The sequence below is a fragment of the Plodia interpunctella genome, chromosome 7 (genome assembly GCF_027563975.2).
Source record: "Plodia interpunctella isolate USDA-ARS_2022_Savannah chromosome 7, ilPloInte3.2, whole genome shotgun sequence".
In the NCBI taxonomy this organism is placed as follows: Eukaryota; Metazoa; Arthropoda; class Insecta; order Lepidoptera; family Pyralidae; genus Plodia; species Plodia interpunctella.
Window position 1 is genome coordinate 4,171,936 of NC_071300.1, and position 17,614 is coordinate 4,189,549.

Sequence of the window (17,614 nt, forward strand, 5' to 3'; positions counted from 1 at the left end):
ACAACCCTCATCAGTGGCAATAACCGCATATACACCAGTAAACTAAATAGTCAACGAGTGTGCAGGTTTCACTTATCAGTATTATGTTTTTTTCTAGGTTACAATTTGCGGCATAGAACTTCTGTTCATTCATTATTCTGTGCTTGGTGCGGATCGCACTCGTCAACATACCACACGGAAACAACGTACGCAAATAAAATTATTTTGTAAAAATAATGTTTTATTTGGTCTAATTTGCATTTTGGTGTTTATTAGCTATCGACCGCTGATACCTTTTCGAGGTGGATATAACATTTTCATAAGTAATTTATTAAGTACTTCCAACACCAGTCGTTTCGGTATAAGAGTTTTTTAAAATGACATAATTAGGTATAATGTACTAAATCTGTAAGACAGGTTTTCGATATTGATAATGAGAATGTGTCTGAGTACTTTAAGTTACATACAAATAAATTATGTAATTTTTAAGTCGATTTATCTAACTACATATATTTCAATATGTATAAAATTTTGGTATATTTTTTAAATTTTGTCCTGTATATAGGTACCTAATAAAAAATGTTTTTGACATGTCTATTTTTCTATTAAGTACATTGTACTTTAAGTACATATACTTAAAATGGGAAAAAAATACCAAAATTGTACAACTATAAAAAACGGGTATAAAAAACTTAAAATTTAACATTAAGTATAGATTATTTAAGTAAACATTAAAAAAAAACTTAAATCAAAATTATTTGACTATATTTGACTGTTTTTTCCATGGGAATTATGGATTTGGTGGACAATCGCATTCCAATGAAGAGGTGGACAGGTAGGGTTCATTACTTGGACAAAGCAGAGTGTTTTTCAAGTTAAATTGAGTGTAGAGAGGCAATTTGGACCGCGCGTCTGGTTGCGACGTGGGGTCAGACGGAGCGAGTTTTTTAATTTTTGGCCCCCGCTCCGATGCCTTGTTTGTTTTACCCCGAGTTATTGCCTGCGTTCGAATGCCTGTATTTTAAATTACTTGTCGCGTTTTTTCATTTACCTTAGGTAGCCTAAGGTGGCGTCCATACCAAACTAATATTAGGTATAATTGCGAAAGTCTGTCTGTAACGCTTTCACGACTAAACCGCATCAATTGGTCGTACTTCTTTTAATACCTATATTTTTTATAACTATTTTAACATCGAGTTATAGACTCATAAAAATAACATTAATCACAAAATATCCGAGTATCAATAATAATACAATATAAGGAATACTATTCTCATTAGATCCATTGTCTAGATCCATAGGTAATGGATCTAGTGAGAAATTGTTTTCACAGTAATTAATTCCTATGTCCCTAGATCCAGTTTGGATCTAGTAAGAACTATTTGTCGCAATATATAGGAATCTTAAACCTATAGGTACTTAACATTGTTCGCGATTTTGACTTTTTGCGACGATAAGAATAAATATTGTAATTACTTAAAAACATCACAAAGTTATCACAAAATCAAAATTATAGATAAAAACTTAAATTAATCAATGGCATGATATGAACAACCATTAAATCAATGATTTTATTATTGATATGACCTTAAATATTAGCACAGCAATGTATAGTCGATGGTGACCAAATTAAACCGTTCGACCGAAAGGCCGCCAGCCGCCGGTGCATTTCTCATGAAATATTAACGGCTCTCAACTTCAAATGGTCCATTCAGCATTTGACTGCATGCTGCTCACAAATATTGCGAATGACATATTATTTTTATAGTGAGGTTTGTCGAACAGTCTCGAACAATCTCGATGACCATTCTAATTAGAGTGAGAGAGAATAAAATTTGCTTTTTTTTTGGACAAATGACCAGATTAAATATCTAATAATTACGACATTTAAGACAAAACTTGCCTTTTTGTTTTTGTAATAATTATTATATAAAATCTAAGTTAAGCTTGAATAAATTAATTTAATGGCACTACTTGAAAGTTATTTATTCACTGTGAGTATAAATATCTATAAAATTAGTAGATAGAAGTAGTCTTCATGTCTCATCACTGTTTTTAATTTCTTCCAAAAGTATTTTTAAGGTAGGGTAATTGATGTATTCGTTAACCCTTCTGCCATAAGCGAATTCTATATGTGTAAAGTCTAATGTTCTATTAAATTCAAAATACCTTTTTATGTTGCGCAGCTTTGGCACAAGTATTTTCACATCGCTAATATCACTCAATCTATCTGATTCACTCACAAATAAACTCAATGGAACAGTCACTTTTGAGACATCGTAATCTGGAGGTTGGATCGACGAATATAATAATAAATTCTTCCTTAATCCGTAATCAAATCTCTGAAATTGCTTATTCCTATAGCCTTGGATGAAGTGAGCCAGCGTCTTTGTAGACGCACCCGCCGGTATATGACTATCTATCACATCTATTTTATCTAATGCCAAGTTTTCAAAATTGGCGACTCCGAAATTTAGGTAATATTCCAAATCACAATAAGATGATGTTTTGTAACATTCTATACCTTGCTGCTTCCTCCTCATATTTTCTGTGAACATTTCGTGAATCCCAAAATGGTCAAATAAAACTATGAGGAACTTTAAGTACCGACCCAGATAACTTATAAACGGGTATTCTATGCTATTGGTCCACGCTACCGGCGCCAATAATACGGCATGATTGATTTTTTTATTATATTCCGGTTTAACACTGCACATTACAAAAAATATTGTTGTTCCCTGGGAAAATCCAACGTAAGATATTTTTTCTCTTGATGTCACTTTAAGAATATGATCGATGCAAGCCGGCAGATCTCGAGTACCCATTTCTTCGTAAGTGAAATCCCAGTATTCCTTGTTTGTGTATCTTTTGGTGTTACCTTTGCTGTATCTGTTCCCTCTTGAGTTGTAAAGCCATACGTCGAATCCAGCGTCAGATAATTGATAAGCAAGTGACATAGTTGGTCCCAATACCAGCCAGGAGTCTGAGCTATCAGCGAGACCATGTGCCAAAAGCACCGGAGGACCTTTGCCAACCAATCTGAACAGAGTCACTAAATATCCATCTTCTGTTTCCACCACACGTTTCTCCGGTTGATAACCATATTTAGCTATGAACTGGTAGGAGTCCAAGTCAACGTCCGAATCATTTGAACTGATACAATTCAACTCATTTATAAGAAAAGCAAAAAGGAAAATGACGCCACAACGAATCATAGTCGCGTTTTGGAAATGGATGTTAGTTGCAAAATGCGCTGCGACATGACGAAACCCCCGGTAATAAATAAAGTAAATTCACATTGGAAGCAATATTTACGTGGCTGTGTAGACAAGTGTAGAGTAGCCAATGTCAATGGGTGGAGAAGAACTGGCTTAGGCAGTCGCATGGCCTTTTGCTTCAAAGCACAACGACCTCACCCACAAGACTATATATTTACTTTTATAAATTTACATAGTACCTAACCTAGGTATACTTTTGATTGATACGCGTGTAGTGCTAATATTAAAAATAAATGTGAACGTCTATCTGTCACTCTTGCACCGTTAAACCGCTCGATTTTGATTGAAATTCTGTTAAACCGCAGGCTGCAGGCAACAGCTAGTTATATATATGTACTGTATTATGATATAACTACTTAGATAGCAAGTTTATGACTTCTTCGTCATTAAATTATGTAAAGGAGATGCTAGTTTGAGAGCGAAAGATAAACTAGGATGTCCCAACTTACCTCCCGCGCAGAGAATAAAATTCAAGTCAATACAGGAAAATAAGGGCTATAAGCTAAAAACCTATCACAATTTAAATTTCAATTTCACCAATAGCTAGGTAGTGTAGGTACATCTAAACTAGGACTATCGGCTTTACCAACTCTTGGATCTATCATCTACCCCATGAGGAATAAAGACGTGACACATATAATATCGATCTGTATATGAAGCCATCCAAAAACGATACGGCATTGCAGTAATAGATATTTCTTTGATAATGTACTTACGCACATACAGATATTGTTACGCACCGTTGCGAAGGTTATGGAAGTAATAATGCACATTTTTTAATAACGATTCTTACGTTTTAACCGACTTGTACAAGGTTATGGTCATGACACGCCTAAAAGTCCTTCGCCGCATGTTTGTCATATTATCCATTAGGTATACCTAGTACTTACTTACCAAAATTTCCGATAAAAGATCGTTTTATTTTGTGTTGTCCATAATAAAAAAAGTTGAGTACTTACCTATACACATATAATAATACCTAACTAGAAATCCTTCATAAGAGAAGAGGCCGAAAGACTATATTTCTCACTATTTGATTTTAAAATACTTTTTACCGATATGACTGCCATACTGTCATGTTATACAGCCAAACGTGGCTTTCGAGTTTCTTGTGGCTCGGTCTACCGACGTGATACTGTAGTAGGTATGTACTATGTATCCAGTGCCTGCCAATAAGCCTGATGGCGTACAAAGACTAAACTGGGCCTACGTATTTAGTAAAATTTTGCCAGTGTAAATAACCGATGTACCCAAATAAACCAAAATTTACATGATGATACATAACGAAGGGCAAAAACTTGATCTATTTGACCGCAGTATAAAAATACTTACATAATTGTACAATATAAATATCCTTCGATATTGTTTTGTTGTTACGACACAAACAGTCCCTCAGCCTATTTTCATTTGCCATTCACGATCGTGTTATCATAACATTGGCCAATTATTTTGTAATATTTGTAAACACCAAGTTTGTGTCATCAATGAGATAATCAGTCGTCTGAATCTCTCACTCATGGAGAAAGCAGCGGTATTGAACAGCCGGCCTTATTGTTGTGTCATAGCATTAAAACAATAGCATAACTCAAATTATATATCAACCTATAAATATAAGGTTATGGTTATCTTTGAACTCATTTGACACCAGTGTGCACTAAATTGCTGAAGCGGCGTGACCGGATCGAAAGGTTAGCAACTTTTACCTTTTAACTTTTACATTATGAATACAATATACATATATTGTTCAGGAACTTATTTCGTCTTAACATTGAAACAATTTTAAATCAAATTTTAAATCTTTCTAACTTATTTTTTATTTTTTTTGTCTTCAAACATTTAAATGTAGATTAGTGGTTATTAATTAAAATCTACATTTTTCCATAAATCCCACCAATATTTTATATAAATGCCAAAATTTGGGTGTGTATACGTTTATCTCAATTACACAAATCCTACTGTACCGATTTTTTTGAAGTTTTGAATGTGGCTCGATTATAACCTGAAAAAGCGATGCCCAACAACATATCTTGTTATAAAAAAATACTTATAACTATTATCGATGTCTGAATGTCAAGGTTTCACTACACCAATTCACCATATTTAAGCAGCTGGTTAAGTTAAATAATGCGGCCAAGAGCGCCTCAACTTGCTCACAAGTGTATACTTGTGGGCAATCGTTAAAAATTAACACTGTGTTTTATTGTCTATATATATTATAGCTTGTGATGTGACATGTTTAAGGCAATTTATTTACCTTTATGATTGAATTCTGACGTAAATACCAAATAGGTTAAAAAAATATATATTACTTCTTATAACTGATAGACAAAGAAAGATGAAATTTTAAAGTAATATAGTGGCCTATGGAATGGAATCAAATAGGCGATTTACCGAAAATAGGTCCTACACTTTCAAGCGCGTAAGAAGTCGCAACCAAAAGTTTTACAACTCATTTTGAAAGATATAATTTCCCGTCTAACCAACCATAGAACATGTGCAGAATATTCTAGAAGTAGGCATGTCCCGCCACAATCGTGGACGTCAATTCACTTAAGGGGAGTCGATCATGCCGCCGCCGCGCGCCGCTTGCTACTAAAAGCTACTAAAAGCCCTCCATAAAAGCAATAATTAAATTGGAGTAACGCAATTTAGTAAGGCGATGCTGTCAAAGCTACTTGATATAATATGTCCCTTTGTGTATATTAGTTTCTATTCGTACCTTTCTCGACGTAGCGGAAGAAACCTATGGAAGGGAATAATTTGTGTTTGTTATTTATGGTTAGCTTCATCCAAGTTTTATGAACTTTAAAATACTTAGGTATGTACTCAAATTCCTTACTGTCTCATCTTACATAAATTATTAATACTTAGGTAGGTACCTAATTAGGTCATAATACTGCTGACATTGCTGCTTGTGCCACAATCTAACTTGTACAGTAGTTTTCATCGACCACCGCTTGCTTCCGGTGAAGGAAAACATTGCGAGGAAACCTGCACCCTAGTTGATAATTTATCGTCTATAGTGTGTGAAATGGAGAAGGCACTGCGCAAACCACTACATTAATATTGCCAAGACAGTCGTTGGATAAGCTTCATTCCTCTTTATGGGTCGTGCCTTTAACCACGACGAGGAATACAATTGTAAAGAAGGATTTAGACAGGTAAAAAATAGGTATTTTAACGAGGAATCCCCGGAGACAGGTACCTACATTCAGCGCTCGCATAAGCACATAAAAAAGTGTAAAATGAAAATTGAAAACAGATTTTAAAATTATATACAGTATTTCTATGAAATTAAGAAAAACATACATTTGTTTAAATTTGGCTCAGTTTATCCCAAACCTTTTAGTAGGTGACTAAAATGTATTACGTACCTATATCCTATGTACTAAGTACCTATACCCCACTTAGGTACCTAAGTGTAGTGTAGTGGCTATTAATGTAGGTACCTACAAGCTAAGCTATACACATAAAACACATTTAATTATTCCTTCTTTCACCTATTTATTACAAACTAGATGTTGCCCGGGACTTCGCTTCCGTGGGAAGCGAAGTCCCGGGTTTTGAGATAAAATATAGCCTATAACAATTTTGGATAATGTACCTTTCTAATGGTGAAATAATTTTTGAAATCGGTTCGGTAGTTTCGGTATTACCCGCCTCAAACATACAAACTCAAAAACTCACAAACGCTTACCTCTTTATAATAATAGTATAGATTCAATTAATTTTACCTGTAATTTGTAAAGATGATAACATGCTTAATTTTCTATCTTTATAAAGCAGGTACCTAGCTACTAAATACACGAAGGATCTGAAGAAAGGCACTTAAAATAGAACCGGATACGTCGATGAAAGCCGGATGGAATTCTTATAAAAACTTCGTAACAACGTTTTTACGTTGAGTGGTTAATGTAAGTTGTTAATTTATATTAGGTTAGATTATTTGCATACAGAGTCGCCGTAAATGCATACCTAGTGTATTTTTGTATAGGTACCTCACTTTCAATATAAAATTACTCTGATGAAAATTTAGTAAATGTTATGTCTTGTGCTAATGTCTAAATCTGGCCATAAAAGATTTATAAATTGAGAGAAAAATGAACGTTTTTATCTTATTTTATTAATTTATAAAAAAAAATGCCTCTTTGCATGAAATAACGATAATAAATCAGCAGAATAGGCCGAAATCAAATAGGTACCTAGAACAAATTTGAAGTTTCCGCCCAGTGTTCGCGCCACGTCCGCCATGCTAAAATAACATGACAATGACAATTAAACCCTTGACAGTGACAGCTACGCATAAAATATTACCATTACAATTAAATGACCTTAGACTACAGGAAACGAAGGAGATGGTAATGATAATCCTAGAATAGCGATATGCCCTACCCGAAACATTCGGGAAAGCACGATTAAGGTTTAAACGGAAATTATCGAGAAAGGTAAGTATCTACTTAAAATAGTTTTCTAATTTTTTTACAGGCGAAAATCACCGAGGATCTTCTTGGTAAATTCCCGGGAATATTTTGAAGAATTTTTTCTCTAGGATTTTTTTTAACATTGAAAAGAAAACATTAAAAAAAAAAACATTTTTTAATTTACATTTCCATAAATTTTCCACAAAATATCTAAAAATATAAGTCTAGATTTAGATTCAAAAGTCCAGATTCCGCCAGAAAATGAGACTGATTGGGTTATGTATAACCTGGACTTTTCGAGAAAAGTTCAATACCTGTATTTTGTGTCGATATTTACAATTTGTTTAGAATGGCAAAGGTAACGCAAACGTGGACTTTTTGGCGAAATCTGGGCTTAAAGGGCACTTAAATTTTTGTAAAGTATGTCAAGAAAATGTAGAAAATGGATTTTTGAATACCAAATAGAATACCTAGTCAATGATCAAGATTGATTTATGAACATCGAAGTCTTGTTAAGACAATACCCTCATTTAATTTCGTCACTTTCTTGTTAGATGGTATAACGTTGTAGAATTCACAGGAAGTTTTTGATTTGGTAATTAAAAAATAAAAGTAAGTAAAAAGTCTCTAGCCCAGGTATGCGTGAAATTGACGTAGAAACAAAAAGTTACGCGACAGTTCGTAGTATGCTTGCGAATGGCAAATTTATTCGCGTAACTTAACTTCCTCCTTTTTTAGTAACAAGGCTCCCTTGTGTGATAATTACAACGTAGTGCAGAATGACTTTCTTTTTAATACAATTTTCGGGAAATATTAGAATTTTATAAGGCAACATTAGAATAAACGTCATTGTCATATGTTGTCAATGTGACTGTTGTTTTGTTTATGTTCGTTCTGGTTTTACGAAGTCTTATTTTGTGATAAAAAATTATCAAAACCATGTCTTTCTGGTGCAGCGTCCGCATTACAACTGACAATAACAAATTACAGGCTGTTGTTAGTTTAATAACTTCGTCACAAGGTTAACTGGACTGATGTTGCTTATACTTCCAATTTCATCACAGTGCCCGTTGAAAAATTGTGGCATAAATATTGCTAGCTGAATTTTTTCTCTTATTTTAGGTTTAACGTAAACTTGTAATAAAAACAATGAGCATTTTAAGTAAAGTTATTGAACAGGATGATATGAACAGGATTACTTCAGAATTCTCAAGACTTCGAGGTTAGTAAATTACTTGTCTATATTAAAAAACTGAAACTTAAATATTGTATTTAGTGCCTACTAAATCAAAAGTAATCAGCAGTTATTTCATATTAATGGCTATGTTCTACAGTGTAAATTGATTAGGTACTAAGTAAATTACATAATATGTTCTCAAAATCATTAACAAGTGTTATTATATATTTAAATATCAAATTTTTAATAATAACTAAAGTGGGAATTAAAAAAATAAAGCCTTTACAACAATGTTGATATATCTGCATAAGTAGATAGAAATGTATATTTACATATTATTAATATGATATAAAGAATTGAGGAATGATGTGTATGTATTAACATTTTATCTTCATGGTACAGTCGTTTTATGTACTTGAACTAATAATTACCGATTTCTACATCCTTCAGGTTGAAATAATAACTTAAAAACAACATAATTAGTAACTACCTAATTATACTGTTACTTGTATGCCAGTTTTTGCTAATGTTTGAGTACTGGATTTCAGTTTACAATGCTTGGAAAAAAATGCCAGTAGCATTTTTTAATTTTGACATAGAGTATGTAGAGGTAATAGTTTAATGATTTTGTCCTGTACCATTTTCTAAAACTAACTAGTACCTACTTTATGGGCTTTATATAAGAAAATCAACACAATTTCAAATATATTTCCAGATAGATGCTACTTAGAACATGCTGGGTCTGCATTATACCCTCAAAGTCTTCTTGAAAGCATAAATGACGATCTCATGAACAATCTTTATACAAACCCACACACAGACAAGTACACCAGAGATTGCGTAGACCAAATCCGATGTTTAGTTCTTAGGCATTTCAATACAGATCCTTCGACATATTCTGTTATCTTCACATCCGGAACAACACAGGCTCTAAAATTGCTTGTGGAATCATTCCAATTTGGAATTGATGACAATGAAGTGTTGAATTGTGGATCTTTTGTCTACACAAGAGACAACCATACATCAGTTCTTGGCCTTAGAGAAATAGCTGTTGAGAAAAATGCTGATATCATACATATAAATCATGATGAATTCCTAAATTCATTACAAGGGTTTGAAACAACCCCCTCGAAATGGAAGGAAAGGTATAAAAACGAAGGCAACACTTTGCTTGTGTATCCTGCTCAGAATAATTTCAATGGATTCAAGTATCCTATAAACTGTATGGAAAAGATTAAAGATGGATGTCTTAATAGTTACATAAAAAAACAATTATGTAAAGTTAATTGTAATTGGTATATTTTACTGGATGCTGCGTCATATGTTGCTACAAACAAATTGGACTTGTCACGAATTCAGCCTGATTTTGTTGGTCTGTCATTTTACAAAATATTTGGGTTCCCGACTGGGTTGGGAGCATTACTGATAAAGAATGGGAGTGATAGTGTGTTGAATCAGAAGAGGTATTTTGGAGGTGGAACTGTGGATATAGTCCTAAGCAGCGAAGATTTCCATGTAAAGAGGGAATCATTACATGAAAGGTATTAATTTTTCAGAATTTTGTTACATACAACTTTTGTAAGGTTGTCATGCAGCATACTTCATCCTTATAGTTAATATGGAGCATAATGGTTGTTTTTGAAAAATAAGTTGCGTGATTTGTTCCTTGCCTCTAATATGTATTTATAAGTAGATAAAATAAGTAAGAAAACTAAACAGTTTCATGTTTTTTGCCATATTCATAGGAGTTTCGTGTTTTGAACTTAATGTCTTTTGTTTAATAATACAAAAATATTTTAGCACCAAGTGCTTATATTCTTGATAAACCCTAAAATAGACAAAGGTACTTGAAAACTTGAAAAGATTTTGATGTACCAATGTTAAATAAAACAACAATCTAAGCTTAATTTTTACTGATGACTTGTAGTGTGCCTAAAATAAAATTAAGATAAAAATATAATTTGCTAAGACATATTGTAATAAATAATTTATTTATAATTACAGATTTGAAGATGGAACTGTGCCTTTCTTATCAATAATTGCCTTGAAACATTGTTTTGAAATGCTCAACAGTTTAATACCGAAAGTAGTTAACAATGATGTAATGGAAACAATATCATATCACACATTTTTCTTAGCCAAAGACCTTTATCAACAACTCAAGAATCTCCACCACAAGAATGGAAAGCAGGCAGCAGTTCTTTACATGGATTCAGATTTTTCCGATATCCATAAACAGGGTGCTACAGTTACGTTTAATATAAAAAGAGAAGATGGCTCATATATAGGATATGCTGAGGTAAATATCAATATTTATCTAGTAATTTTGAAATGCTAATAAAAAAAATATGGTAACACTTTGCTTGTACATGGGAAAATAGTCTTTCAGTCAAAATATTAAAAACTTAATTTCTACAAATAAATGCAAATAGTATATTGTCAATTTAATATTCCAGTTCCAACATTTGGCCGAGCTATTCAGCATAAGTTTGAGAACAGGATGTTTCTGCAACTCGGGATCCTGTCAGCGCCATCTGAACGCGACGAACAAGGAGATGAAAGACATGTACAAAGCCGGCCACAAGTGCGGAGACGAAATCGATTTGGTGCAAGGGAAGCCCACGGGCGCGGTTAGAGCATCCTTCGGATACCACAACACGTTCAATGACGTCGACAAACTCATGGAAATGATACATCAGTGTTTCCTAAAAACAAAATTCAAGACGCCAAAAAGACTCAAAACCAGTTTCGAAATTGTCAAACCACCTGACGTTGATAAAATCATAAATGGTGACAAATCAAAATTAATCGATGATGAATTTTTCCGAGACGTCGAAACTCCATTTATCAAGTCCAATATAACTTTGCAAGAAATAGCTATTTTCCCCATAAAATCTTGTGGAGCGTTCAAAATAAAATCTGGTTGGCCAATAGGGATAAAAGGATTCAGGTATGACAGGGAGTGGATGATCGTAAACGAAAATGGGGTTTGCTTAACTCAAAAGCGGAATACTCGGATGTGCTTGATAAAACCTGCAATAGATTTGAAACAAAAGCTTTTAATTTTGCATCACAAAGGTATGTATCCAGGTTAATATACACAGAATTTTATAATAACTTCAAATTCTAAACCTTAAAGTCCCTCAACTTTAAAGTCCCAGGTTTTTTTTTACAAAATACGTCCGGCTTAAACATGACCGACAGTCAGTTCTTTTGGGAAGAAATTGGAAAAATACTGAGCCTTAAGTTCCCGAGTTTTCAAACATAGACAACTTTTTTAAAAACATAGGCAAATTTCTACCAAGGAAGGGGGTGAATTTATCATACAAACATTCCATTTCTTAGTAGTTCTTCACTTTGGTTGTTAAGTATTAATTTATTTCTCTACTATTTTCAGGACAACCGCCAATCTCACTGCCATTAAATCCACCAAGCAACAAGTTGAAGGAGAAATTCAAATTCTGTCAAAGTAAAGTGTGTACAGACATAGTACAAGGTTACGATTGTGGGGACGTCGTCGCTGACTGGTTATCGAATGCTCTCGAAATTCCATTTCTTAGATTAATAAGACAATCAAGTAATGACAAAAGGAAAGTTAAAAACAAGTCGGAAAAGGACTTACTAGGGCTAAGCAACCAAGCTCAATTTCTCTTAATAAATAAGGCTACAGTCAGATGGTTGAATGATAAAATTGAAGACCCCACTTTCAATGATAGCATGGACCAGCTTACAGATCGCTTTAGAGGCAATATAGTGATCGATATGGATGAAGAGTTGGTGGAAAGGGAATGGCAGAGAGTGGTCATTGGGAAACATGAGTTCAAGGTAATTATGCATATAATTGTTTGTATTCACGAAAGGATTTGATTATAAAGGGCGGCTTTATACACATAGCATCGTTGTTAGCAGCATTTTTTAATATCTATGTAAAATATTCTAAGAGATCAACACATAGTATACAACACATAGTCGCTTCCCGCTGTCTGTTCCTAAGTATGCTTAGATCTTGAAAACTACGCAACTGATTTTGATACGGGTTTTTTTTATAAATAGAATGACTCTTAAGAGGGAGGTTTAGGTGCATAATATAGTATTGTTTTACTCGAGCGATGGCGGGACGGGCCGCTAGTTTATAATAAACAAATAAAACCATCCAAATCGGTTCACCCGTTGATAAGCTACGTATGTACATAGACAGACACACCGGTCAAACTTATAAGACCCCTCTTATTGCGTCGGAGGTTAAAAAGGACACTTGCTAATTTCAGGTGGAGGGGCAATGTTCACGTTGTCAAATGATCTGCATAGACCAACAGACCGGACTGAAGACTGTGGAGCCCCTAAGGACAATATCTCAGCAGTTTGCAGGGAAAATGCGTTTCGGCATATACCTCACCTATGTAGGCACTATAGATGGTTCGCGAGATAACGTGTTGAAGGTAAACACAGCTGTGAAACCGTGCAGCAATGAAGATGACATTAGCAGGTGAAGTTTTTTGTACATTTGCCTTTACAATATCGTCGATAAGGTTTATATGTTACTAGATTTAAGGTTTATTTGTTATTGTAGAACCAATCAGAAAATTCAATTTAATTTAGAACTTATTTTTGTGGTTTGTTTTTTCTGTGAGCATGGTTAAAACATAAGCATTTTAAGTATGAAATTTAGCGTATGTTTGAAATTTCGAATGCTTGAAACAAGAAATAAAAAAAATATTATTTTCAATGAATTACAATACAATTATTTACAAACTATACAATTATTTATATACTCAAATAAATTATGGCACTAGTTTACAGTGACATAAAAACATTATCGACGTTGCTATAGAAATCTTTCCTTATACTTAAATTACACTATCGGCAAAAAGTTCGTCGTGTAGTTCTAGCATAATGTTAATTCACAAATTGACACACTGACTGGGCATTTTTATTTAATGACAATGTCGTTACTAGCAACTATAATTCATTGATGCAATATGATCATGTCTAACAAAAAGTAGCCTTGAAACTTTAATGTGCAAAAACCATATTATTACTGGAAATTATCCGTTATTATTGTATTCACTACAAGACTTATTTCGTGAGGTCTTGACATTTTAAATTGTTGATAATGCTACACTTGGTCTTTCTCAAAATGGCAATTAAAATTTTGATAAACACATCTAAAAGGCAATTTAAAAAGATTTAAATATTTATATCAATTCCGTTTGATATTATTATTATAGATGGGTCTTGGATCGATCTTGTGCATTTGTACTTGGACAACTGATCTTTCCATTGTGTGAATATTAGATCATATGACAATAAGGTAAATAAGCTGAAAATGGTTTAGATTTTACAGTTTTTTAGTATAGCAACACTGAAGCCTGCGAGATCACCCTCAACGAATTCAATCCTTAGTCCACAAAATAAATTTCCACTTATGGTTTGTATTTTAGTGCATTTGAAATGTGGATCCAATCACTTGTAACTTGGGAGTGAAGCCCCATGTCGAGTAAGTAGCTTAAGACTTTAATTATCACCACTAAGTGAAACTGTGGTGATGATAGACTGTTTGAAATCGAATTTATCTATGTTTGTATAATCACTATTTGTGTTTTTAATTTATGTTTAGTTAATAATCAATGTTATTCTATTAAAACTATTATAGGAAAGGTTTACCTATAAGACATTACCCGTTTTTATGTGCCGCTGTTAATTTAGTCTTAGTGATATTTGCATACATTCAAAGGCTCGTGTACAAGGAATGCGTATGCAGCACGATTTCTTGGAATTTTAGCGCACACGTAAATACGCGCATGTACTAGTACTCGTGCATTGAAATTCAATGTACCCGGTCCTTGAAAACCCTTTTTAAGAAGGCTCAAAGCCCAAACCAGCATATTAGCACCTCCATCATATAAAAATACACCCAATGGGAATCTTTAAAACCCCATTTTTTAACAACCTATTTATAGATTTATGTATTTGTGATATATTAAATTTTACCTATTTTTATTTACAGATTCCAAGATTGGTTTTATTTAAACTTTCTAACTAACCGCTGTTATCCGCGTGACGTGCATAACACTTCATGCAAACTAAGACATAGATTAAGGTGTGCATGTAGATAGGTTATTTCTGTAATTAAAAGTGTGTGATCTAAAATCAAAGATATACATCTAACAAGATACTGTACTTCACTATTCATAGACTACAGAAGTACATGGTTTATATTGTATATACTGTCACTTCTACTCAATAGAAGACCTGAATGAAGTCAACAACAAGGCAATAGCTGTGGCTGTGTAGCTTAATTTAATTTGTATGCTATTTCAACTTGAAATTAAGAAGAAGATTGTATATAGTTTTCAGTAAAGGCACTAGAATTTTAAAGTGAAAGAGATTCATTAATTTCATAGGACATTCAATTATATTGTGTATATGAAATTAATGGAATAAAAATATATTATATATTATTTATTGGTATTTACTATATATTATTGGTATTTTTGGCAACAATTTATGTAGGTAAATTGTTGCCAAAAATACCTGAATCAATTAGGATCATATTCTTTGTGAAGATTTTTTATTTGAGCAACATATGCAAGCAGTTTTACTTGAGTATAAACAAAAAGTTGTGTGTGTCCAAGCGTATTAGAAAAAATAATACAAATGACAATAACATGCTCATAAATTACACTGGTATCTAGCTAGATGTATGTCTGTATCAATGTTAGTAATTTGAAAATAATAGAACAATTTTTAAGGTATAACTAGGCAAATAAATGATAAATGAAATTATGTTTAATATAATGTTGTTAGAAATAATTTTATTTACACAATATACATGTCCTACAAATGTTTTATAAGTTAAGTGCCACTTAACTGAGATGTTTTATGAATAAATTTATATTATTGCACAGTTGACTGGTTGTTGTCCCTTAATTTCCCTAGGTTTGCTCCCATTTGATACCTCATTCACTACTTGTGCTACCTCTTCGTAATCTGGTAGAGCCATTGTTTGAATTTTAGAATATATCAATGTGTCATTTACTACAACTTCAAATGCACCTGAAAAAACAAAAGACATTCCAAATATAGCATGTATACCATATCAGTATTTAATTTGAAAATTTTAAAATCTGGAATTGAAAATTTATTTTATATACATACATTACTAGTGGCATCAAGGATCCACTCCTGTTGAAATATAACAAACAGTAGATATCTTGTGTTCTAAATCTGAAATGTCTTTAACATTGATTTTGTGACAAGTAAAATATTTTAAATAATTTAAACTTTCATTTCATTTTTTATTTAAGACATTAAAATTAATCCTAATAATATAAATATGTTATATGTTAATTTGTGGGAATCTATATTAAGTTACTCTTTCAAATATTTTTTTTACGTAGTTACCTTTCATGAATAGAATAAATCCTGGAATAACACAGAGTACTTAGTCTCTAACACAAACTTGAATCGATTGTGACCAATTTGATGTTATGCTAAAACTGAAAACTGGGTGTCAAGTAGAATTTAAATACCAACCTTGTCGACCCCTCTTGCAATGCACCAGAGCATCGGGAGTACTCTCACGGATAGTTTTAGCTAGGGCCAAACAGTGGCCCCCATAATCACAAACTCCACTGCAGATAAAACAAGAATGGTTACGCACGCAATATATTGTTTACTCGTAGACATATTGTTCTGAAATAATAAAATAAAATTTACCAATATTCAACATGAACTTTGGGACCAATATTTTTATCATCAGACATATTTTTTTATCAAACTCATACAAGAAATTTTGATTAGGCTTAGCAGTCTATGCTTAGCAGCAAGGCATATTTTCATTTTTACCTTTTTTTATGCCACAGCACAGCTGACTTTGTTGTGACTTTATTTTTTTTTTTGCCTTCCCGTGTGACAGTGACACAAACTAAGAACCGCACATGTTCTGCATGTTCGGCTTCCGAATCAGGATTCTGATGACGTTTTCAGATCCGGAATAGGGAATATTAAACTGCACATTTATCCCGCCAGAGTACAGCACTGTATGTTATGTACACAAAAGCTTTGCCGCCATTTGTTATGTCGATTAAAACGTTTATTTTAGAGTACTTTAATAACCCTTTCATTATGTAAGCATTCGTTTGTGAAAATATACAACAATGTAGCATATTCGGGTGCCGAAATATTGGAAAAAATCCTTTTTCCATAAGATAAAAAAAACTTCAAAAATTATGGAATACATCTCACGCTGTAAAATTTTCGAGCCAGTAAACCATCTAAAAGAAGCTCGGAACACTTCACACGTGAAGACTTATTAAAATATGGACTTCATACGGGTAAGATCTTCAGTCAAAATCAAGTTTATATCAGTTTGTGACAGTTGACCAAATAATGCAGAACATAAAATAGTGTTATTATTTTCAGGATAATCAACTAAATCCATCAATTTTCCTTTAAACTTGCACCACGATTAAGTAAAAGGTATTTCTAATCATAAATCTGCAACAATATTGAAAATTGGCGATTTTTGCCACCATTGGCAATGTTTGTGCTTTTTCATTCGGTATTCAAACCGACCATTAAATTGAGTTTCAATAATAAATCCATTAAAATTGAGTTTCAACAGTGTAAGTAAATTTTAGACACTTTGTACCTAAATTTGGAATTTTTTTCGATACTATAGAGATTTTCTGAAATAAATCGGTTTTGGTGACCATCTTTAGTCATTCAAGCTAAAATCTTTGATATTATTTTCTTCT

General features: G+C 32.9%; 3 protein-coding genes across 9 annotated transcripts; 1 reads left to right on the top strand and 2 right to left on the bottom strand.

Annotated features, from left to right (window-relative positions):
- Nucleotides 1-713: 713 nt before the first annotated feature.
- On the bottom strand, nt 714-3,321 carry LOC128671232 (lipase 1-like). Its single transcript, XM_053747554.1, has one exon. The coding sequence runs from the start codon at nt 3,192-3,194 to the stop codon at nt 2,016-2,018; it is 1,179 nt and encodes a 392-aa protein (XP_053603529.1). The 5' UTR covers nt 3,195-3,321; the 3' UTR covers nt 714-2,015.
- A 1,460-nt stretch (nt 3,322-4,781) lies between these two features.
- Nucleotides 4,782-15,765, top strand: mal (maroon-like). Of its 7 annotated transcripts, none has more exons than XM_053747653.1 (10): nt 4,782-4,945; nt 7,041-7,171; nt 7,548-7,702; nt 8,801-8,900; nt 9,571-10,396; nt 10,860-11,154; nt 11,312-11,933; nt 12,253-12,680; nt 13,124-13,341; nt 14,863-15,765. In XM_053747653.1, the coding sequence occupies exons 4-10, from the start codon at nt 8,828-8,830 to the stop codon at nt 14,969-14,971; spliced, it is 2,571 nt and encodes an 856-aa protein (XP_053603628.1). In that variant the 5' UTR covers nt 4,782-4,945; nt 7,041-7,171; nt 7,548-7,702; nt 8,801-8,827; the 3' UTR covers nt 14,972-15,765. The 7 variants fall into 7 exon arrangements, with proteins under 7 accessions (XP_053603628.1, XP_053603632.1, XP_053603633.1 ...); XM_053747657.1 differs by having other exon boundaries at nt 7,594-7,702; XM_053747658.1 differs by lacking the exon at nt 7,548-7,702 and adding an exon at nt 7,743-7,767.
- On the bottom strand, nt 15,644-16,739 carry LOC128671301 (uncharacterized protein). The gene is made up of 3 exons (XM_053747661.2): nt 16,575-16,739; nt 16,392-16,489; nt 15,644-15,911 (listed from the first exon to the last, which is right to left on the bottom strand). The coding sequence occupies exons 1-3, from the start codon at nt 16,619-16,621 to the stop codon at nt 15,748-15,750; spliced, it is 309 nt and encodes a 102-aa protein (XP_053603636.1). The 5' UTR covers nt 16,622-16,739; the 3' UTR covers nt 15,644-15,747.
- Nucleotides 16,740-17,614: the final 875 nt, after the last annotated feature.